The 24,390-nt window shown below is 47.6% G+C and overlaps 1 protein-coding gene across 1 annotated transcript in view; it reads left to right on the top strand.

The window, feature by feature from the left end:
* The window catches only part of Xpd (general transcription and DNA repair factor IIH helicase subunit Xpd), a 71,740-nt gene that overhangs the window by 1,107 nt on the left and 46,243 nt on the right, over window positions 1–24,390 (top strand). The window contains exons 3-11 of the mRNA XM_077707101.1: window positions 2,303–2,380; window positions 4,841–4,903; window positions 5,997–6,110; window positions 9,656–9,769; window positions 13,148–13,201; window positions 14,884–14,946; window positions 17,955–18,078; window positions 19,544–19,640; window positions 22,293–22,402. Of these exons, the coding sequence (XP_077563227.1) occupies window positions 2,303–2,380; window positions 4,841–4,903; window positions 5,997–6,110; window positions 9,656–9,769; window positions 13,148–13,201; window positions 14,884–14,946; window positions 17,955–18,078; window positions 19,544–19,640; window positions 22,293–22,402 (817 nt within the window). The remainder of the gene's footprint in view (window positions 1–2,302; window positions 2,381–4,840; window positions 4,904–5,996; window positions 6,111–9,655; window positions 9,770–13,147; window positions 13,202–14,883; window positions 14,947–17,954; window positions 18,079–19,543; window positions 19,641–22,292; window positions 22,403–24,390) is intronic.

Here is a 24,390-nt window from a genome sequence, read left to right as displayed (position 1 = left end):
AACCCTTGAATTTAGAAGTGTCAATTTCAAGGCCTGGAAAGTCCTGGAATTTCTAAATGGTCCTTGAATACCCTTGATTTTTCCGAAGGGAATCAATGGCCCTACCTTTTCACAAGAATTTAAAGTGTTTGTCATGGATTTTAGGTGTTAACAAATGTAAAGAAACATTGTAACAATCAAGTTTCAGTGTATTGCGTGAAATTACAAGTTTGGTGGATTTTCATTATTACAAGGCAACATTGGGATCAGGCACTTGTCAATCCAATCCATATCATGATACAATCCAGTGAAAGCCAGCTTCTGTTCTTTATCTTACATCTTCTATCTAGTCTGTGCCTCATATGCTCCATCTACGTTTGCTTTTACGTACAAATGGTGGATGTGCACATAGTTCATCCTGCCTTGAAGCAACACTTGCTCCAGCTGATGCTCTTGCTGACAAAACAGAAGATGGAGGCAACATGAACTAAGTTTTGAAATCAAACAGCCTCAGAAAAACACAAAGAAAAAAGAAAAACCTGTAAATACCAGCCATGAAATAAAAAAAATAAAGCTGGGGGAGCATTTACGAACCTGTTAGCACCTATCTAAATGTGCACTAATGTGCTTAGGTATTATGCAATAAAAAACTTCTGCATTGTGTTGGAAAGGTTATAAATAATCCCAGATAAAACATTAAATGGGAACCTTGAAAATGTGTTTTCTGGTCCTTGAAAGTCCTTGAAAACCCTTGAATTTTTGCTTTTGAAGCCTGTACGAACCCTGTTACAATTTAGTTTTGGGAGAAGTTTGTGTCTGTGGCAACGCGCTGCTGGCTGCTTTGAAGCTGATATCGACTTTGAGCTTGATTGTAACACGCACACAGATTTTAAGGCTAATTTTAGCAAAAAAGGATGCACGTTAGTTTTGCAAATACAGTATCAGCATAGGTCAAGAGCCACTGATGCTTTTGCAAGAAACATAGCTTTAGTGCAAAGTGCGTTCTGCTGGCAAATGACACGAGAAGTTCTGACCGAGGTAGCGTTATGAGTGACGGCTTTAAAAGGCGCTCCCGCAACATACAATGTGCCTTACTACCGTATTTACTCGCATAATAATCTCACCTTTTTTCAAAAAAAAAAATGATGCAAATTTAGGGGTGCGTTCATTGTGGGGTAAATTTTTCGCGAAAAAACTTTTGAGCAGAGAAAAGGCGAGCAAGTTGCGGGTCAAAACTTTTACGGCAGGTCTCATGAACATAATGAAAATAATAAATAAAACATAATAAACTTCCACACGCCGCCGCCAGCTGCTTTGCAAAGTGACGCAAAATGCAGTGTTTTCATGGATTGCGAAACGCGTCGGAACGAGTTTGCTGCGAGGTGACAACAGGGCGACCTATTAAAAGTGGCTGCCGCTGTCACAGTGCGGGACATCAAAACAGACATGGGGGCCGACGCAGCAAGCTGAGCGCATTTTTTTCTTTGTCTTGTGAGCACATTATGGGCATTTGGTGAAAGTTTCTTCCTCATCAATATTGAACGCATGCTTGCCGATATCGCTAATATTGGCAAGTCTGCGGCAATAATGTAGCCATTTCCGCTTTGAAAGGGGAAAAAACAGAGGTAAGCACAATCATCATTAGCTAGACTTAGCACATATATACCAGATACTGCTGCGTCAAGTTCAGGTTGCGTTCATTGCGCGGGAAATTAAAAAAAGTCATATTTTGCCGACAAACTTCAGTGGTGCGATCATTATGCGAGTAAATATGGTACTTCGATTGGCTGAGTGGTCGGTGGCTCTTGCAGCTGGTGTCTGCACTGTTGCTTGCCCAGTGGAAAGGCCCATTAGCCGCTGCCATTGACTTGTCAGTTTTGCACGGTATACTTGTAAAGCAGCACAAATAGAGACACTGCTTACCCTTTTCGAAACCTTCAACGGGGAGAATTCATGCATAGACACATCCAGCATACCGGCCGCATTTGTTTTGTGCTCTTTCAGCCGTTTTTAACAGAATCCAAGTAGACTAACAACCTCTTTGAATAAATGGTTAGCATCTAATCAGCGTGTGACTGTTTTGCTCTCACAAAAATGCTGACCAGTTTTGTGAAGGATAAAAATGGGTTGACTTTTAAAGAGACATCGAAAGGAAAGAAGGAATTTCACTTTCACATTTTAAAACCATCCCAGTTTCCTTGGAAGGAATGGGCCTTACTGGCTACTTTACAATTTGCTTGGCCACTCTGCGTCCATTAAAAGGCTTGTGTGCACGGCTTCCCGTTCCCTGCGTGTTGTTGACCCCTGACCTTTGATGCTGCAGGGTCACGGAGTGCTGGAGATGCCGTCGGGCACTGGCAAGACAGTCACCCTGCTCTCGCTCATCCTGGCCTACCAGAAGGTTGGCCACGCCCTCCCCTTTATTTGAGTGCTGCACTTTTGTTGAGTGAAACATGTTGTTGGGCTGGTTGGTTCATCATACTCATAAAACTACGCATACGGACGGGACAAGGAAAAGAAGAGAGACGGTACGAGCGCAGAAGGTTTGCGCTTGTCCTGTCTCTTCTTTTCCTTGTCCCGTCCATATGTGCAGTTTTATGAATTAAGTTTTCTTGAGTGATTTACGTACTTTTCCTGTACAATTTACTGGGAGTGCAAGAGAAAAGTTGACCTCTAGGAAAGTGTGCTTGCTTTCAAACGCACCGTCCTCTTGGAGGAGAGCGTTGTGGTGACCTGGAACAAGATAAAAACCAAGATTATTTTCGAAGGCACATTTGTGGCCCTTGTTGAAATTCCCCTATTGAGATAACTAATATGCACCCGCCGCGGCTCAGTGGCTGAGGCGTTGCGCTGCTGAGCACGAGGTCGCGGGTTCGATTCCCGGCCGCGGCGGCCGCTTTTCTGATGGAGGCGAAAAGCAAAAACGCCCGTGTGTACGAGATTTCGGCGCACGTTAAAGATCCCCAGGCGGTCAAAATTAATCCGGAGCCCTCCACTACGGCGCGCCTCATCGCCTGCGTTGCGTCGGCGCGTTAAACCCTACAATCAATCAATAACTAATATGCGCGAAGAAGTACCTGAAAACTTCAGGCAAGTGGCTTTCATCTTTGCAACTTAGCAGTACTGCTGCTTTAATCATGGTCTGGCACGAAATACCATACTTTGTGGTCTATAAGTTGCACTGCTGTAGACGTAGCACCGCCCTGTAAGCTATCCCTTCTTCCCCCAAAATGGTATAGATAGGTAGGTCATTTTTGTTCGGTCAGTGCGATGCAACTTCGCGGCTAGCTTTGCAGCTGCTTATTTATGGCCATAGAATGAATGGTAATGGGGCCAGTTTTCATTTTTTGTGGGTAACTCACCGTGGCTATCTCAACTGATGCAGGCAGTTTTCTTAGCCAATGTATTGGTGGGGAAATAAGATACATGCATGACACATCTCTTGGCCTCCTTGCATTGCTTGCAGCTTGCAGTGAGACTAAAATTCTGCATATAGGATTCACTGTTGTATGGCATTGCTCGGGTGAAAAATATTTCTACTGGTTCTGTCTGGTCCCAACTCCACTGGGTTGTTGGAAAATTCCCAAATTAAACCAGCTGTAACGAACCAGTAGGGCCAAACCAGTAGCATCTGGAACCAGTAGGGCTCAAAACCGGTCTTAATCCGTGTGGACCAGTTGCCACTGACCGACAGGATTCTCAGGCAGGCCTTTAGTAGAAGGCACATGAAAGGTGACCTGGATATCCCAGTCCCAGATGGAAATGATCATAGTCTAGTGGGAATATAACAACCGAAATCATGTCAGCGTATTGACAAAAAAAAAAAAAAGACTAAGTGCTGCTCATGCTTTAAATTGAAGCAACGAGCATGATAGTTCTTAGAAACTCATGAGTAAAAACTGCAGCTTATTCTCCAGGAGAAGAAATCACAAAAAAGAAAATCAGCCCAATAGCAGACAGAGAACTCACCTGAAGAACTGAGGATAAGATAAGTCAAGCTCAAAGGGGATGGTAGAATAGTTCCATGTTATTGATTCAATGTGAAATACACTACTGTGGCCGAGGAAAGGTCAGCTAAGGCTGTTTGGTAGGCACAGTAACTTGTAATATTCAAGCTTACTTTGAACAAGTGGGACTGTTAATTTGTTAATTTTGAAGCATGCAGAGCAATTTTTGTAGTCGAATCAGTGTAGGAGGTCCCGTCTGGGTTTTGAAACAAACTTGGTTTCCATGGGGTGCAAGTCTAGCAGAAACAGGTCGTGAGGATTCAGAAACTAACAGTGGCAGCAGATTGCGGCAACAAGACTTTTAGACAAAGATGAACTGATATCAAAAACGTATTTACTGCTTGTGCGAAAGAAACGGGCATCAGTTTTGGTGTTTGCGGAGCTCAAGTGCTGTACCGTGTGTTTCATAAGAGCGTGCTTGAGAGCCACTGCTTGATGCTAAGGATTGTAACTGGATTATGTTACGCCAGTGCATTAAGAAAGATGGTCAAAGCTTGCATGGGCAGCTTCATTTTTGCCTCTTGGTGGTTGCTTGGACAATTTCTGCAATAGCATTCCTTGCACCATTCCAGAAGGAAAGTGACAAGTCTTGAGTGTCTGGTGACGTTGAAAGATGGTGCCCTGGGTCCTGTTTCCCAACTCGTGGCCTGCTTCAGCTTGCATTGAGTTGAACTCAGTTCGAAGTTATCTGTGACCTCCCGGGATTTCGTACACGGTGCATTTTAAGAGCATCCGCAGTGTCTTTTGGGTTCTCCTTAAAAGCGTGAGCATCCCACCAACATTCGCATGTTTTGAGCTGTTGGTGCTGTAGCGCGGCAGAACGAGCCTGCTGCTAATTGTGTTTTCCCTTGCAGGCCAACCCGGCAGCTGTGTCGAAGCTGCTGTACTGCTCACGTACCCTGCCAGAGATTGAGAAGGCGAGTGTGTGCTGCTTGGCGAGCATAACGGCTTTTGCTTGTCGTGGCAAGATGTTGCAGTTAATGGCACTATGAGCAGTTTTGAGATCAATTCAAGTTGAAAACTGAGCTGTGTTGAGTTTTTGTGGCAGCGTCCACCTGTTGTTCCAAGAGGCACGGTTGTTATATACAAATGTCCTCACTGATTCTGATGCGCTAAACCAGTGGTTGCCAACCTTTCGAGGTGGAGGGCCGAGTTGCATGAAGCCAACACGCCAAGGGGCTGGAAGGCAAATCGGGGAGGGGGGGGGGGAGTGCCTTGCAGGGAAAGAAAAAAAATTGCCGTATTATTGACCATATAAATATCTGGTAATCATTGGCAATATGTTCGCCAAGTGTGAAGATGAGGGACACTGCCAACTAGAAGCTAGAAGTGATCATCTTTCTTTGTTCCTGTCTAATCCCATTTTAGGTAAACACTGGCGTGTCGGCCTTCAGATAGGAAGTGACAAGTGGAGAGGGTAGGGGGAGAGTTATGAAGTCATTCGGGAGGCCGCATCATACTCTTTTGTGGGCCACATGTGGGCCGCAAGTTGCCGGCCCCTGCGCTAAACTGTCGCTAGAAAACTCCAGGGAAGGGGCTCAGAATTTTAAGTTTCTTGCATTTACATAAAGAAGGCCAAGTGGTAAGCTTAGTGAAATATGTGGGCTGCAGTGAAATGTTTTAACTGGTAAAAAAGAAACACATGTCTGTGAGTTGTGCTAAGGTGCAAAAGGCTCCAGCCAAGCTATGGCAAGAAAAACGGGCGAAAGCCCAAAGGTATTTTACCTTAAAAACCAATTTGTAGATGAGAAAAAAAAATAGTCACACCAAGCCCAATTTTTTTTTTCTTACGGGGAACACGGAGTAAATGAAGTAATACAGGTGCAAAAGGCTTCTGAGGTCGCTCGCCAGGACCTAGTTGAACGAGCTGTGCTGTGGTTGTTGAGTGCGTTGTTGTGGTGAGGTACCTGGCTTACTGAAATTAACGAGTGTGGCAAAGCAAGTTCTGTGGGCTAAAGGCGCGAGCGGCATCACGACTGTGACCGAGCGATTGTTGTGGGACCGTCTCAGGTTGTGGAGGAGCTGCGCCGTCTTCTGGAGCAGTACACGAAGGAGACGGGGGAGGAGATGGCCCTGCTGGGACTCTGCCTCACGTCACGCAAGAACCTGTGCATACACCCTCAGGTAGGGGAGCCTGCTCTGCGCTGCCTTTCACTGTGCTGTTACCAGCCCTGCTGTTCACTGTTTTCATCATCATAACCACCCGCTTGGACATGGAAGCCCAGCATGTAAAAGGCTCTACACCAGTCAAGGTCAGAGTAAAGTTCAATTTGTTGCTGGGGTAGGGTGGCATTGCCATGGAGGGTTATGAGGTACCCGATCACAAGGCAAAGGAGGTAGACGAGGAAGAAAAGTCTGTTCACAAGTACGTACAAGTATTTACTGCAGACGATGGAGCACAACAAGACACAAGATGGACTGAGTTAAAATTAAAATGCGCTGCAGCGCATGAGGAAGGTATTACACTCAAATCTCGGTACAACGAACACCACATTAACGATCTTTTCAGATTAACGAGCATTTAAGAAATCCCACGCCGACTGCTTATAGTTTTAATGTAAAATTATTTCACTACTACGTACTTCAGAATAGCGAACTTTTCAAAATAACGATCGTTTTATTTAGTTCTGTGTCATGTTAACAACGCCTCAGTACTACGAACTCATATTTTCAAGGCCGGAGATTCTTGTATTTCCGTTAAACAATCGCGGAAACCGGAGCCGTATGCTGAAGAGGACGTCTTACAGAAGAGGACATCTTGCAACTTGCTCCGCGGAATGCACGAGCCGATGCGAGAGAGAGACAAAATAAGGTGAGAAGGGGAAAAAATGAAGCATGGGTGGCCTCCTTCGCCCAGAAAGCCGCGCCCGCACTATTCGCGCCCCACCTCGAGTTTTTAATGTTCCACTGCTGCTCGGGTTGCTCGCTGGATCTTCACGGACATCAGCGGAGCTGACCAGACAGGACAATCTTCAGAGCATGAGCGTTCAGGATGAAGAAGGCAGCGAGGACGGCATGAACGACGATGCCTCTGAGGGTGCCGCGGCAGCACTTGAAGACTGCAACCAGCACGTGACGACTGCGGATGTGCTGGACAGCGTACTAAAATCGCACATTTCCGGGGAAAACCGCGCGGCCACGGAGTCAGTACACAGGAATATGGAAGAGTTGGAGTCCTTCCTGCTAGGAAGCTCGTGCTGCACGCACCAGAAGAAAATTGCCAACTACTTTAAACAAACGTACATTGTTTGATGATCACTTGTGCATTTTTCCTGAAAAATGATTTCAAGGATGCACAGCTCTACAGGTAGGTCGTTTTAGGCATTTGAATTTTATTTGTTGTCTTAAATTTTGCGATTTTCGCTACAACGACCTTTCAGAATAACGAGCAATTTTCCGCGGTCCCTTGAAGTTCGTTATATCGAGATTTCACTGTACCGCTCAATCTCTTATAGGGACCCGAAGGCCTATAAGAAATGTGTGGGGTTCTGGAGTTGAGAAATCGCCACGGGAGCAAGCCTTGCTTGTGACCGCTCGCAGCCGCAGCTCTGGACAAATTCGTTGAAGTTTCCGCATTTGGTTGCCAGACTGTCTCCTTCAACCAGTCCTCACTCAAAAGCAGTGCACTAACTATTTGAGGGCCTTGACCTCCGCCCCCGTCTGTCCTTCTGACTGCCAGGAGGTAAGAAAGGCATTCCCCGACTTTGCTGAGAGAACAAAACACTGGCACCAGCGGCGACCATTCCATTCGCTTCTGTTGACTGAGTTGAATGGAACACAATACTCGCAGTGAGAGAGGAAACAGCCCTGTCGGTGTCTATCAGCGCTGACATCACTACAGCCAGGTTAGCAAATGATAGCTAGAAGCTGGGAAAGTAAACTAGGGGGGAGGCACCCAAATCAAAGCACAGATGGAACAACAATATTGCCACAACTATCGGTTATAATCGTCGCAACATCACCTTTGCCACCACTGAGGCAACCCGATCGTCATCGAGCAGTAACCAGAGAAATGGAAGAAGTGAACATTGGTGGCATGTGATTGGCAAGCTTTGCAGCCATTTTCCCCGCTTTTGCTCCAGTAGTTCATTCCAGTTAAACATCTAGTTTGGACGTCTCACCTGTCAAGCTCCCAGTGGCATCTGGGTACCACTAAAGGAAACTTCAGGGTTTTGAATGCTTTGGCACAAGAAAGTAGAGCACTGCACGGGCCCGGGCCGGCCCGAAGCCCGGACCCGACTCAGCCCGTGGGCCGGGTTGCCCGAAGTCGATTATCAGCGGGCCCGGGCCGGGCTCAAGCTCAACGCCGTGGGCCCGGGCCGGGCTTAGGCTTGAACTCATAGGCCCGGCCGTTAATAGTTCCGACGTGAAGTGTAGAAAAGACCATTAGAATGAATATTCTTAGTTTATTTTTGCGCTCTTTTTGATGTTACTTGTACGCATTGTTTTAAAAACTTATTTTGCTAGGTCTGACGGTCACTATACTGTAATTTTAATCACATTTTATGTACTGCCTCAAGATTTTATATTTTGGTGTACAACATAACAAAGATGCGGTAACAAGGAATGCCCTAGCGGGGAAGGAATTAATTCAGACAACCTGGAGCTGTGCGCCTATGTCTATGTACACGTGTTTTAGATGTCGCGCCAATCGAAATGCGGCTGCTGCGGCGGGGAATCGAACTCGCGTGATAAAGAAACCACCGCTTAACAATGACTGGAGGTGAAATATTTCAGCGCACGTACATACTCGTGGATTCAAATGTGGATCAAAAAATTTTAGCAATACCAACTTGTGGCTGAGACAACTAAAGGTGATGGTGCCTCTCGTGCAAGAATACGAGCTATTATGACGTCGATGTGACCGAACTGCAGACGTTGTAAGCTAAACTACATGCACTTTTAAACCCTTATTTTTTGCGTTTCCCTTCATGACCTGATTGTACAGACTAGATTCTCCGTCTGATTACCCGCTAGGAAGACACTAAACCAAATATAATAAACAAATTTTCTTCAGTGTCAAAGACCGGGCCTGGTCACATACGCGCGGGCCCTCACATACGCGCGGGCCCTCACATACGCGCAGGCTCCGGATTAATTTCGACCATCTGGGGATCTTTAACGTGCGCCGAAATCTCGTACACATGGGCGTTTGCTTTTCGCCTCCATCAGAAAAGCGGCCGCCGCGGCCAGGAATCGAACCCGCGACCTCGTGCTCGGCAGCGCAACGCCTTAGCCACTGAGCCACCGCGGCGGGTAAATTGGACTATTTGATCTGAAGCTGAATTGAATTTCATGGTATTTGCTCTGATATTTGAAAGTCTCAATATTTGAACACCCCTAGTGTGATGGTTGTTTTGTGGTAATAACTATACTGCTTCCTGTATTGCGGGATGCTGGCCATCAAATATATCTGAACAGGTGCATTCAATGGTTCACTTGTTTTGTTAAAACCTTTAATGTCCCTCAAACTGTGGAAGTGGTAATACCTCCGAGCAAACAAAACAAAAGGGCAGTCACTGGGCCTCTTGCACTGGCGATGGAGTAGCTGCTCATTATTCCGCAACCGACGAAACAGAGGTGTGGCAGCACGTGACATGCGTGTGCTTGTACAGATGTGATGGCAGACGGTGTGACGCACGCACGCCGGTCCCTCGCACAACACGCAGGTGAGCCTGGAGCGCGACGGGCGGGTGGTGGACGGCCGGTGCTTCAGCCTCACAGCCTCGTACCGGAGGGCACAGGCCACCGATCCGGACACCCAGTGCTGCTCCTTCTTCGAGGTAGTATGGCACCGCGTGTTTTTCTTGGAGAACAAGTTTCATGCAGTCATGTACGCTTGAGACCTCTGCGAAGCGGCTTGCAGAGTGTTTATTTCAAGTGCAGAGCACTTTAGGGGTTCGCCTTGTCATCGCACCTTGCTGTAACGATCGATGTCAAGCGACTGCCGGAATGAGGTGGTGCACTGAGAGAACAGACCCATGTAGAGCCCGGCGTTGTGTTATAGGGCGTCCCGGGACGCAGAGGCTTCGAAAACCGTGCGGTTTGTATAGTCATAACCATTCGAAACTTTTAAACCGCTGGCGCTTGTCATACATCTCCCTGTTTTGCGCAAAGATACTATAGGTACATTTGAGGCAAAATATACGTAATTAACAGGCAGTGCCTGCGTGCATTTACTTAGGAACGCTCGTTGGTTTGGTTTTTACGATAGTAAGCAAAAAAAAGTGGCAGTGCAATGCCGGCATGTGCAGTAGGAAAAGCAAGCACAAAAAGAACAGAACTCCCGCTGGCGCAGTTTCAGGCAGGGGGCGCACGAGCACTGCGATGGCGGGAAATTTGAATTGCATCGGGTGATAGCAGTGAGCGGATAACGGCGCCACAGCCCATAATGGCGAATCACTGCTCTGCACTTCCGACAGCTTTCACATTGAGTGGAACGGCTTTTAATAAGTGCAGAGCATTTTAGGGAACCTGCTTTTTGTCATACATTGTCCAGGGTCTCAACTTCATCGTCACGTGCCCAAAAAGAAGCTTCGGAAAGATCACCACTTCCCCTGGTCGAGATCGAACCTGGGTCTCCTTGTGTTACGAAGCTGTTATGTCATTCCCATTGTATCACAGAGGCACACATTACTCGTATGCAAAGTGTTGGGGGTGATCTTTGCGCAGCGCCATTGCCGCGGGCATGGCCATTACTAGGCCACAAATAACTGCACAATAACATAAAATCAGAAAAAAGAAATCACTAATTAGCACGTTGATTACCCCTGAATAATAAAAACTCCATCTAGAGTCTCTTCAGAGGCCTTTTCAGGGGCTGACTACTTTCGGTATCAACGCCAGGCTTATACTGAAAGTAGTCGAGAGACGGTGTCTAAACCCCTCTGGCAAATCACTGCTCGGCACTTCAACAGCTTTCATGTTGACTGGAACTGCTCTAGTTTTTTTGCTGAAGTGTCACAGTATTGGGGCTTCAAGCACTTTTTTTTTGTGTACAAATGACTCGTCACATGCTCATGCTCGAATTTCTTGCCAAAATTGCATCTTATCCCTTGTTTATTTCAGTGATCATGATCAGAAGCAGCACTTGCCTGGTTGCTCAGAAATTGATTGGAAAAAATCTATTTTGGGAGCTAGAAATCACCTGGACATTTTTACGTCTCCTATTTGGGCAGAAACAAGCCACCATGAACTGCGTGGTCAATACAGTGGGGAATGAACAGAGCTCGTGGGGCAATAGTAAACTACAAAGCAAAAAGCTTTCAATGCTGCAGTTATCGGTGGGAATGCCAAACATTTCCCCTGTCCTCAGGTCGCACACCAAGCACTGATTTTGAATTAATCTATGAACCTCGTGGCTGCCACACTCGTCAGTCACTCAGTTCCGCTGCATTGCACTGTGCAACGTCTGGCCTTGCAAAACACTGTGCGAGCCGTGTGAACCTAATGCCTGCCACTGCATGCATTGCGGCAACAATTGCCGTTAAGCTCTTGCTGTCTGCTTTTCACTTTTCAGCTTCCCAATTGGCCAAGTTTAAATTGATTCGTAAGTGCCTTGCCTCCTACTAAGGCAGTCGGTGATTTGCACTTTCTTGTTTTGCCGCTTGTTCAAGGACAGTGTTTTGGTAGCGTGCAAAGCCCCCTCCCCTGATGCTGTATAGTTTGCACCCCATCCCAGAAGTCACTGACACATCAGTTTTTTTTTTTTTTTTTTTTTTTTTGAGAAATGGTGTGCCTAAGCTTCACTTTTATATAAACTGCAACCTCCCCCCCCCCCCTTGTATAATCAGCGTTTTGCCTAAAAAATTTCACTATGTACCGTATAATGCGGAATATAGGTCGAGGCGGAATATAGGTCGACCCCTTACCTTGTAGCCGAAAAATGCAAAAAAAAAATAATTAGGTACCAACCATTGTTTTATTGAGACTATAACTTGTTTCGTCTCAGATTACTCATTTAAAACTGTCTGAAGTATCGTCCGACGACTGCTTCTGGCTCGCTGTCGCCCACACAGCAGGTCGTCCTCCGTGCAGTCCAGGGAATTGCTTATGCAGCACTTCTTAAACACTCGCAAGACCATGTCATCGTGAAGCGAGCGCAAAGCATGGGACACTCGTGTGCAGACCAGAGCGACAGCCAGTCTGTGCAGACGGTTAGCAAACATCTTGGGGTGTCCATTCGTAGAGACATCGCACGACGCTAGCGGACAAAATTTGCCTCTTTGTACAGCCGCACAGGTGCACAGAGCAGCGCCCATGAAACGAGGCCTTCCGAGCGTTGCATACCGCGAGCTGCCCCTTCAGCTAACGCCGCTAGCAACACTTCTTTTGGTGATACCGAACTGGCGCAAGGCGGACACGTCATTGGCCTTGGAAAACCCCCAACTTTTCTTTTAAATGCTGCTGTAAACTGGCACCAAGTGCCTAAACTCATTTTGAGCAACAAGAAAATAGCACGCACACATTCGCCGACAGTGAGAAAAGCAACAAAACAAAGATGGCGTCGCGTCCGATTGATGGTGGTGGCGATGGTGCCTTTGTGGTTTGGATGGGCTCGATGGGCTGCCCGGTCGCCAGATGACAACTGCCAGTGACTGCAATATAGGTCGAGGGCTGACTTTTTGGCAAATTTTTCTGTAAAAAATCTCGACCTATATTCCGCACTATACGGTACATTGCGCTGACAGTAAAACCTCCTTATAAGAGACACCTGAATAAAAACGGTTTGGTTGGTTTTTCTATGTTGGCCATGTTAGCAACACCGCATACAAGAGAGCCTGGTTACAGGAGACATGTTTCTAGGGTCCCTTGAGTGTTTACTGTAGCAAGGCTTTACTGTATACCTTGCATGTAAGAAAGTGTGGCATGCTTTGAAGTTGGTTTGTTTCAACGTGCAGTTGCGTCAACATTACCGAGGCTTTCATTTACACAATTTGCCGGAAGAAAGTGTACTTGCCATCGCAGAAGTTTGTAGAAACAAACTGTGTGACGAGTTCGTGTGTCGATTTTTGGAGTGCTGGTATTTCTGTGTATATACTCGCAGTGCATATAAGGGATTAAACTCTCAATCTGGAAGCGTGTGAGTTCAGTGTGTTGGGCTTCTAAGATGGCTAAACCAACCGCCTTGGTAGCCTTTTTATTTCTTCCTTCCTTTGCAGAATTACGAGAGCCGAGGCAAGGATATCCCGCTGCCCACTGGCATCTACAGTGTGGTGAGTCCTGCTTGCACCAGCAGAGTTTTGCACAAGTGCTGGGTGCATCGTTCGTGGTGCTGCGTAGGGTTTTCGAAGTACGCAATAGAGTGTCTGTACTAGGAGTTCTGAAATAGCAGAGGCCGCCTGAAAACACTGGATTGCACGTTTTGTGAGTGAGCGAATTGAGGCCTTGCTGCATCTAAGCCGACCACAGTGCTAGCTGCGGAAGCACGGTTTACAAAGTTCTAGAAAAGCACAAACTGCTTCCATCAGCAGTTGGATCTTCAGTCTGTACGTAGTTGATACAGGCACCACTGGCCTGGAGATGAAGCGCACTGACCCATTCTGCGTTCTGCATACAGACCTTTAAAAGCACAACTGCTTAGCAACCAATGCACGGTGCGAGTGTTGCGGGAAAGCCACATTGCTTGACTGCAATGTCTAAACTTTGCCTGCCATCCTTCTTCAAAATTGTTTCGGACATTACGTGCTGCCTCGTACAGTAACAGGAATTATCTGTCTCAGTGGCCCAACCTTGTCGACTGAAGACTCTGACTGTGAATATTCCTGCTTCAACTCTTGTTAATGTTTTCGCTCTCTCTTTATCGCTCAACACATAGAGGGTGCAGAAATTTAATCAATTTCTGCTGCTAGCTTCACCATTGTAGGTAATGTTATTCTTGAGGCTCTACTGTTTTCACTTGTGTTCTGTTCTATTGTAATTGATGTTCTACTGCGCAGCAAAGAATGACCTGCCTTGTCACGAGCTTCCCTCGATTTTTTTTGCCACCATTGAAGCGACAGTAGAACGCGCATTTTCTGGCATGTGTTTCGTCAGCTGTGAGGACGAGGATTAACTGGAAGACAAAAAGCTCATGCCACACATGGTCTTTTCTTTTAACTGTTTGAGTACGCATTGCAAGCTAATAGAATAGTGGAATGCTAGCCGCCTTTCTACTTTGTGCATTCCTCGTGTAAAGCAGCTGCAAAGCAAAGTTGTGGTGGGTCATTGTATCTTGCGCTTCCCGCAATACTGGTTACATTTTATGATCACTTTAAAGCACAAGCCCCGAACAGGTGCCAAGCCATTTTCAGTCCTTGTACTGTGCATTGGAAAAGTGTATGTGAAATAAACACTGGAAAAGCACCCTCAAAATTGATTAACTAACAAACATTGAAAACTCTGGGCTGTATTCATGTAAAGAACTTCAAGCAGTCCGTGGTAACGTCTGTTCTCTCATTTAGAATATAAATTCACAGATAGGGTGTTCTTTCAATCCAAGGCTTGATTATGAAGGGCACCCGCTGCTGTGGCTTAGTGGCTAAGGCAGTGTGCTGTTGAGGACAACGACGCGCGTTCGATTCCTGGCCGCGGCGGCCGCTTTTCAAATGGAGGCGAAAAGGGGAAACGCCCGTGTGTTCGAGATTTTGGTGCACGTTAAAGATCCCCAGGTGGTCAAAATTAATCCGGAGCCCTCCACTACGGCGTGCCTCGTCACCTGTATTACGCCTGCGTGTTAGATCCCACAATCAAGCGAATATGAGAGGTCAGCAATGGAGGAAAGAAGATTTCCATCCTAAGATTTCCTCAAGTAATTGCGATGTGTCTGGATCTGATCAGTACAGCGTGTTCCATCTTCTGTCTTCACTCATTCCACGAGGCCTCTCTTTCCAATGAAGCATCCTTTTTCTTCCCACAGGACGACCTGAAGGAGTATGGCCGACAGCACGGCCTCTGCCCCTACTTCATGGCACGGCAAGCCGTAAGTGCTCTTTCTCTTGTCAACTGTTGGGTGAGTGTCACATGGCGCGCGGTAGATGTCACAGTTAGACCCCTCTTTTAAAGCCTGAGGGCTGAGACTAATGAGCGTGCGCTTGTGTTGGAAGAGGTTTTGGAAAAATTCCTGGACACCCGTGACTGACCTTGTCAGACGAGGGTTTTGGGCCTCCTCCTCGGAAAGCATTGTGAGCGACTTTGTTTCAAGCTTGCCATGACATCTGAAAAGGAGGTGTGGGAATGCCACTGGGAGTGGGGAAGGGGGAGACGTTGGAACAGAGGGGGAAAATCTTGCCTGCTGACTGAGAATATTTTGGCCCGCGAAAACAAGGCTTTGAGAAGGAAAGCTTTTTTTCTCTAGCCTGGCAGGCATGCGGGCTACCCACCAAGGTGCAAAAAGCATGTAGAGGTTGTGGGAGGATGTACTACAGCGGAATCTCGATGATACGATTCTGGGCGATACGAATTTCGGGATGATACGAATTTCTGATAAGTCCCGGCGAAATTGCATTGTTTGCAATGGGAAAAATTTCGGCTCTTACGAACGGACCGGCGCGGTTCAGCGGAGGATACGAACGAGCTGGCGAGGAGCCCGACTGCCGAGCGAGCAAGCGACAGCGACGTAGGGGCTATCTCTCCCCTCTTTGTGCCTCTTTCTCCAGGAACAGCCGGGCTGTTGTTTTCCGCCAGCGAAAAAACGTGCCATGCATTTCACAGGTGCGTTGACACCGCCGCGAAATCACTCGCATGCTGCGCGGGGCGCGGCCGGCCGTGGCAACATGGCGGCGGCTTCGGTCGCGAAGTGCTGCTGGGTGCTCGAGTGACCGCTTCTAACCGCTCTTTAAAGTATCGCTCAAAGCACACACAAAGTTTCTTGTGTGGCAAATGAGCTAATAATGTGGGCGAAAATGGTTCTATAAAACATCATCCGTGCCACTAGTGAAAGCGCCCATGAAATATCTGCCGGGGTGCTAAGCTTAAACATCTCTGGCGGAACGAGCTGGCTGTCTCGAGCGCTTCTAAACTGCCGCCATGAGGCGCACGCCTTCCCATTGGCACAATTCGTCAGGCTCCTCCCACTGTTACGCGCGTCATTTTCCAACAGAGGCACAGGCGACCACGGCCGCGGAATCATCGACGCGGGCAGGAAAATATTGCGCATGCAATGCCGACGCGCATGAATCACGTGAAAAAATGCTCCTGTTGTGAGCTTGGGGCACCGCGAGTGAGGGTATCAAAGTCCAGAAAGGACCACTCGGCGGCGTGGAGGTTAAAAAAAAGCAGAAAAACGTCTCGGATTTCTTCACTCGAAAGTAAGAAAAGAAATAAACGAAAACTTTTTTAACGCTCAATTTTTTTGGTCTGTGTTGGTTGGTACAAATTTCGGATGATACAGTCAAACCCCGCTACAACGAACTCCGCTTCAACGAAATTTCCGCTTCAACGAAGTATTTCGAATTCCCTGTCAGCTAGCCATAGAAGTCAATGCAACAAAGTCCTCGCCACGACGAACTATTTGTCAGGCTTGCTTTCGCTTCAACGAATTTTTGGATGATTTGGGCTGGGTTTGAACAATTATTTTACAATAAAATAAGCATAGCGCCAGCTATCTGTAACTTTTTATACATTCAGGACACTTAGTTTCACCGAAAACACGCGCGGTGCGCCCACACTGCCACCCAAAACAAAAAAAAACTCGTAGGCGGACGCCATTGTTTGATGGTGATAACGATGCAGCTGGCTGTCTTTACATGAGGCGCAGGCCCGGATCGCCAAGCCGGAGCTACAGCCAATCCGTATCCAGTTGAAATCGCACAACTGTGCTCCGCTGCTGGCGCGGCGCCGTCATGTATGCGTTGTGACTCGTGAGCAGCTGTCCTTGCCATTTTCCTTCTACCATTCTTCATAGCCAAAAGCAAAAATCATGTTTGCGTGTGTGGTCTTGAAGCCAAGTCATCCTATCTTAGTCGCGAGCGCGCAGTCATGTTTAATGCAAGCACGTGCGTCTTGCCTGCCAAGGTCAGTAGCTGCCGTGCCCTGTCAGAGGATAAGATAACGGCACTGCTCCTACCACAAGCGAGAGGGGGGCTTCCCACAGCTTAGCAGCTATCTGCAAGTAATCAGCTCGGTGGGCACGCCTTGTTGTGCAGCAATAAGTTTTGTGCCTGCATTTCTTCACCCCCTTCCGTAACTCGTTCTTTGCGTGCAGTGAAAACACAGATAACCATTGGTATGTTTGTTATCCGAATGAACATGACGTTATTGCGCGTCACTCCTTTTTCTAAACATTGTTTTTTTGCTGCCAATGATGCGGAAACATACGGGGCTATTTTTGGGGCCTTTCCGTGTTGTGTTGGGGCAGATTTCGCCTCAACGAATTTTCGCTTCAACGAAATTTTTCGAACGTCCCGTCAATTTCGTTGTAGCGGGATTCGACTGTACGAATATTTTTCGCGGTCCCGCGAGATTCGTATCATCGAGATTTTACTGTAGTACGTTCTGTGGTCATGCACTAAGATTTGCTCAAAAAGGGCTACTGTTCTACACCTCTTCTAGAATCTTGTGTGAAGTGGAAGCTGTCTGATTTGGACATTCAGGCTCTGCTGACTGGTGTGCCACGTCCTTGGTTCTAGAGGATGGCGGCTTTCTGCCTGTGTTGCGCCACCAACACCACAACTCCTACCGCCATGTCAGCACTTTGGGAATTCTGTTCTGCGAATCCACCACTGTTGTGAACTCAACACTGCACGCTGCGTCTGCGTTTACTAGAGTAGCAGGGGCTTGGGATTTTTCACTGGAGCAGTTTATGTGATAGTGGAAGGTCTTGCAGTATTTTTTTCCCCCATACATCCCTCTTTCTTTTGTGAGAGCAAGGTTTCACACACGCACGCACAGTGTTTGCCCTGCCTGCAGCCTCTTCCTCGCTAAGCAGCTTCAATTTTCAGAGCTTCTTCATCTCTCTCCCCTCTCCCCCCGTGCACGCATGCTGTGCAGGTTCACCAGGCCCAGGTGGTGGTCTACAGCTACCACTACCTGCTGGACCCCAAGATTGCCGAGGTCGTCTCCAAGGAGATGAGCCGCAATGCTGTCGTCATCTTCGACGAGGCGCACAACATCGGTGCGTCTTACTACAGTGGCGCCTGTACAGCCGTGTGACTGGCAGCATGAACCATGCAATGCGGTAAATTGGATACGTGGAAGGGGTGCCCACAGTGTGTGTTGGCACGGTCAGTGGGGTCACACAGTGGTGACAGGGGTGGCCCAGTGAAACCGAGCACGCTGTTCTCGTGCATAGAAATGTGGCAGAAGTTGGCGTGTTCTAGAATTTGGTAGAGTAGCCAGGCGCTGCTTATAAACACATTCTAATGTCCCTTTATCCAGAAGTACTATGCTGTGTTATCTGCACTGAGAGTGGTCTTCTCCTTCTGAAAGCTGGCCTTGATGCCTCTGAATTTCCAAGTGTTCAGTATCGGAAGAGTGAGCCGCTAGTGTCTTGTACGCAGAGTTGCACGCAGCTGTTGAATATTTGTGGGACTGCACGCATGTTCCAATGCTTCCCGATCGCCCCTTACAATAATTGCACGCAAATTGGTTGCAAACTAGTTTCATGTGCAGTTTGGTGGCTTGCCGTTTCGTACCACTTTTGAAGCAAAAGATTTCTTGGTGGGACTGCAGGCGTCCTGTCGTCAAAAAACTAATGAATGTCCCCATAGACTGCTTGGTCGACTGAAAAGCTGTGGTAAGAGCTCTGGACATAGGGTGTGTGTGCGAAAACGGTTGCTTGCAAATTGGCAGAAAGGAACGCTTCTAGATAAGACAATGCGTGCACCAATCATGAAGAAGGGGTATGATAGTACACGTTTATCTCATACACCACGTTATCGGTGTGCACTTCGATTCTTCGTAGGTGCCTCAACCTAATGCGCAAAGAAGCGTCGCATGGGTTCGGTCTTCGTTTGTGATGTTGGTCTTTGAAGGTTTGGTGATCGAACGGACTCGCTTTCAGTGAAGGTTTTGATGCACTTTTGACGCGGTTTTGATGTGAGACAGCATTTGTGTCTCTCAACTTTCTTTAGGAAAAAAATGGCAAAGCTGTTCAGTGGAGTCGCACAAAGGCTTGCTGTCATTTACCGCGCTCCACATTGTGACGCCGCTCGATCCTGCTTGATTATTTGAAAATCAAGAAACAGTATTGCTGGAGCAATTCCCTGTGCAACAGCCTAGCTTCTGTGCCCTGCAATGGGTCCTTTCAATTTTGGCCGCGTGCTGCACATAGCACACATAGCCATTTGTTGAATCGGGTCAGCTGATATTCAATACAAGAGGCACACAATGCTTCCTTTAGCCTGGGGAACATTGGGCCCGTAGAAGCACACCCATTTGCAGTGTTCGGCCAAATCATTCCTCAAAGCTGTAAATACCTTCCGGTGAGTAGAGAGTGTTCCCAGGTGGTTTGGTCCGTAAAACTTGACCTTCCACTATTAATGCTTTTTAATGCAACCCGCACGATGAAATGTGTGACCATTTGTTTTGAAGGGTGTTGGCTGTTGGGCGCATCGTAGTGACGCTCTCCCTCTGTGCAGACAACGTGTGCATCGAGTCCATGAGTGTGCGGCTTACCAAGCGCACCATTGAGGGGAGTACGGAGAACATCGACAGCCTGGACCAAACCATCAAGGAGTGAGTTGGCGGCACGATAAACTTATTTCTACTCTTAGTTGGTGGAAGTCCCCTTTTTTTTTTCCAATCTTTCACGGTAAGGGGAAGGTGTTGTGTCAGACACTTGCTCTGCATCAGCTTTTTACACTTCTACTCTGAGCCAGTGGAGAGACAAGAAATGTCCACAGGTGTTGCCAATCATCACGGAGTTGTAAAACAGTTAGGGAACGATTTGCTCAAAGGATAGATGAGAGCTGGAACATCGCCTCTCGGCATTGAGTGGCCTCGTTCCACTTCCTAGCACCCGTGCCGCATTGCACACACTGGCCAAGGCCACTACAGAGGGGCTGGACTGTACTGGAGAGCGTTCTGCTTTGAGTGTCGCCTTCTGCGGCCTCCTACGTTCGCCACTGGGGCACCAGTTTAGCTCAAAAGTGGACCCCCTGCAGTGAGGAAGTGGCCCAGAGTGATTGCCGTCTCGTTGGTCGGGCTTGCAAGAAGGTGACTGGCTGCATCGGCCACTACTGTGTCGAGTAATCGTCCATTTTGCTGTCTGGAGGAGCTGTGACGTCTTGGAGAGTGTCCTTGCTTTCGCGGGTGTAGCTTCAGTGCGCAAAACCGTAAAAATTTGAAGAGAAAAAGGGGGACCTTTAAAGGGGCCATGCAGACACAATGCAAGTTTGTTTTATTCGAAAGATTTAGTGTTCTGTAGGGCCCTAAGTGCTTGTTCGGCAGCTTTATTCATTTAGAAATTATATATTTTAAGTCAAAATTTCAATTCTCCCGCTAAATCAAGTGTTTTCATGACGTTGACAATGACGTATTAAGAGCAGGACCTTAAAACGAAGTAAAGTCTGCTGATTAGGGATGCTACCATCTCACAGGCACCTATTTGATTATCTTGTTTATCACCCACTTTCATGGGGGCGCAGCAATACTGCTGAAGTTAGGGTGCCTCGATGCCAGCGCCACCGTACAGGGTGGAGACACCCTTTGAACGGTCCCGTGTCACCGCTATCGGGTCAAGTGCTCAACGTGTTGTTCTTTTTGTTTTCCACAAGACCCAGGAGCGCGAAACAGATAAGATGATTCAGACTTCACGAGTGAACAGCGTTGATGCGATAATTTTAGCGCGGTTTTGGTGAAATGACTTGCTTCTGTGGCGAGCGAGTGACCCAAAATGGTGGCACCAGCGTATACGTGTCTCCGCCCTGTAGGGCGGACGCACGTGAATCGAGGCAGCCTAGCTGAAGTGCCAGTGTGTTTGCACTTTGCTTCTGGCCGGACTTCTACACCTGCCGTATTTTTGTTACGTTTCATACTAATCGTTTCCCAGAACTAGAGCTATGACTTGACAGACATGGTCACGTAAGCGACCGTGCAGCTTGTGTCAGTTGGTCAGTGTTGTTTCAGACAAGTCCAGCGCGTCCGACAGCTGTGTTAGCAGTGTCAGCTGGCTGAGTGCCGCACTAACTGCTTAGGTGTTTACGTGTTCGTGCATAACTTTAATTGTTCACCTCACCGTTCTTACTGCTATGAAAAAAAATGTCCCCTACGTTTAACCCTTCGAGGGTTGAATTTTTTCGCCAAATGCGACTTCCCAGGGTCGTTTTTTTTTATTGCTGATTTAAATTCTTCAGATGAATCTATTTCGAGAAAAAAATAATGTAATTTTTTTACGGTGACCATAAAGTGACAAAAAATTGTTTGTGTTGTTACGTACATGTGGTTTATTCATGAGTAACACAAGAAAACTTCTAAATAAAAATGAGAGAGTAACAAGCCGGCACCTTTTGAGTGGATCGAAATCAGATAGACATCAGTTTCGTGGGTGCAAAAAGCGGGAAGCGCCCGGAGGATGATACCAAAATCAGCCACTGCGCGCGCGCGGCCGGATGCGCAAGCGATAGACAGTGCACTGCTCCTATAAAATACAAAAAAGGAGAAAAGAGCCTCATCAGCTTCGCAGGTGACCTTGGTCTGTGGCAGGCACAAGAAGCGAGAGGTGCCTGGGTGCCCGGTGGGCGACACCTAGCGCGCCCCCTCGTTACCGGATACGCAAGCGATAGCCGGTGCGCCGCTGAAGTAAATCATAAAAAAATAAAAAGAAGAGCCATTGGTGCAAGAAAAAAAATTTGACGTATTTTCGAAGTGTGGCAGCACATGCCAAGCAAGAGAAGTTGGCGAAAAAGGGGCGTTTTTAAACATACAAGCAGTGACGTACATGTACGTCATTGACCATTTTGAAAGTGTTTGCCGATTCTGTACATGTACGGTTGTGATCCTCAAAGGGTTAAAAGGACAAATAGCTCATTCAGCAGGCTTATAAGCCCTGTCTAATCTGCGTTTGCTTTTTCCAGCCTCAGCCAATCAAAGAGCTGGCACATATGACACCAGAGGTTCTGTTGCGCGAAATGAGCTAGTGGGCCGCATGGCCATTTTCTCTTTTACTAATTATGTAGCTTATTTGAGTGAAGTTTATTTACGTTAAAAGTGGTGTCAGTATGATTCTCAGTGAGGCAATACCAAACTTGTGTTTTGTCTGCATGGCCCCTAGTGAAAAAATTCGTAGAAATGGGTCGGCTGGTGGCATGTTGTCTTTTTTGTCACATGTGCAGCTTGCTGTGGTGTTGTCACGTGAGCATGTTGCTAGTGGCCTACTTGTGCGTGCAGGTTGAAAGAGCAAGACGCGGAGAAGCTCCGCACGGAGTACGAGCAGCTGCTGGAGGGACTGCGAGAAGCGAGGGAGGCCCGCGAAGCGGACCTCATACTCGCAAACCCCGGTTCGTGCTTCCCTGCATTGTTTTGCGCGTAACTATCAGTTGGTAACTCTTTGTTATCTCGTTATTTTGGGCTCGTTATTAGGAAAAAGAAAACAATCCTGGGCCATCTCTACTAACGTGAAACCTGGGGAGGGGCCAAGCATGCAGCGTATAAGTGTACTCTTGGCGCCTTGGTGTTTTTGCCCATGGAGATGGAACCGGTGGGGGTAGAGGTATACAGCTTTGCTGTAAAAGCAGCACGAAGCGCTCCCGCGCGAGGTGCAAACGAGTGTCCCGGTGTTTTTCTAGTACGCGCTACGTTCTAGCGCGAGGCGTGAACGAGTTTCCTGGTGTTTTAGTATTGTGACTACATGAGACGAACAGTGATCGCATTGACGGAGACGCCAGCAGCCCCAGCCCCTAAGGGGCTTTGTTCTAAAAATTTTTGTATTGCATTTTTATCTTGTTGTCTCGCCGGCATACGCTTGGCTGCTTCCTTTTCTACGGCATCTGTTCTTCTAAATGCTAAGAAATGCAGATCCCTCATAACATACACACAAAGTATAAGTTAAAGCTACGCTCAAGGTCTGCAAGACCGTGAAGCAGCGTCTAGCGTAGAACAAAAGACGATATAAAGACCATGCCTCTATTTTAAACGGAATTCATTTGACTGAAGATAAAGAAACAAAGAATGAATGAAAGGTTACGATCTGGTTGGATTCACGCATGTTTTGTTTATAGTGTGGTGCTGCTTATGCAGTGGAATCTCGATGATACGAATCTCGCGGGACCACGAAAAATATTCGTATCATCTGAAATTCGTATGGTATCTTTAAACTGATTTCAGTTTTGTTGTTAGAATGGTTAGCTACATAAATGCTCCTAATTTGATTCAATTTGGTTCATAAATAAAAAAGTCGTTTTACTTGCCCAGTCCCCCCTTAAATTCCAAGCGAAAGGGCACTGTGTTGGCCTTCTCCTGGAGCACGTTTCCGTCGCTGTTCACTCCAGCCGCACTCACTTCGTTGAACTGCGTCAGGAGGATGTCTTCAAGCTTGACATGCTGGGCTGACTTGGCCCGCTTGACTTTCACGCTGAAGTGGTGCACGTTTTGCAAAATCACGTCCCGTTATCCAACAGCGGCGCACAACGTCGACCGTGGCAGGCCGAGCTCTTTTACCAAGTCACTGCGCTTCTTTTTCGGTTCGCTGTCGACTTTGTTCAGAATGTCCAGCTTCTCTCAGAGGAAAAAAGGGCTTTCCTTTTGCACAACATGGTTGACAGCAGCCTGGTTGATTGATTTGGTTGGGAGAAGGCCATTGACAGTAACAATCTTGCAAATGCGTCTCACCAACTGAACATCCACCGTGAGCGGACAGCGATGACGGCGAGGAGCGGTGGATTCCGGAGGCGCAATCCCCCACCCAAGACCAATGAGATGCCGGCAACTGAGGGACACCACTGCCTGCCCAAGGCCATCGAGGCATTCTTCTCCCCAGCGGCACGGCCGCAATAGACTCGGCACGCCGCACACTCTCACAACAGCTTGGCTGTTCCCAGAGAAAGAGTGACAAAGAGGGAAGAGAGAGCGCATACCTCGCCGTCGCTTGCTCGCTCGGCAGTTGGGTGCCTCGCCGGCTCATTCTTATCATCCGCCAGGCCGCACAGGTCTGTTTGTAACAGCTGAAATTTCTCCCATTGCAAACAATGCAATTTCGCCGGAACTTCTCAGAAATTTGTATCATCCTGAAATTCGTATCAGTCACGAATGACAAGACGACAGATGGGTAGAGGAGGGCGAAACAACTGTTTTAATTAGGCGAACTTGTGCCCACCGAACTGAAGAGACGCGAACAGGGAGGCCGCCGTTGAGAAAGAGAGAGCTCTCCTGCACTGCGAACGCGTTGCTCATCGAGTCCTCTCACGTGCGTCCGCGAGCTGTGCGCTGGACGCCACTCGGCACACTTGCGCGTGCTACCCGGTGCAGAATCTTCCCGAAGGCATGACAC

This window comes from Haemaphysalis longicornis, unplaced genomic scaffold (genome assembly GCF_048455015.1).
Source record: "Haemaphysalis longicornis isolate Haplotype H1 unplaced genomic scaffold, Haemaphysalis longicornis Haplotype H1 scaffold_4, whole genome shotgun sequence".
Lineage (NCBI taxonomy): Eukaryota > Metazoa > Arthropoda > Arachnida > Ixodida > Ixodidae > Haemaphysalis > Haemaphysalis longicornis.
This window is presented reverse-complemented; position numbering and strand designations above follow the sequence as displayed.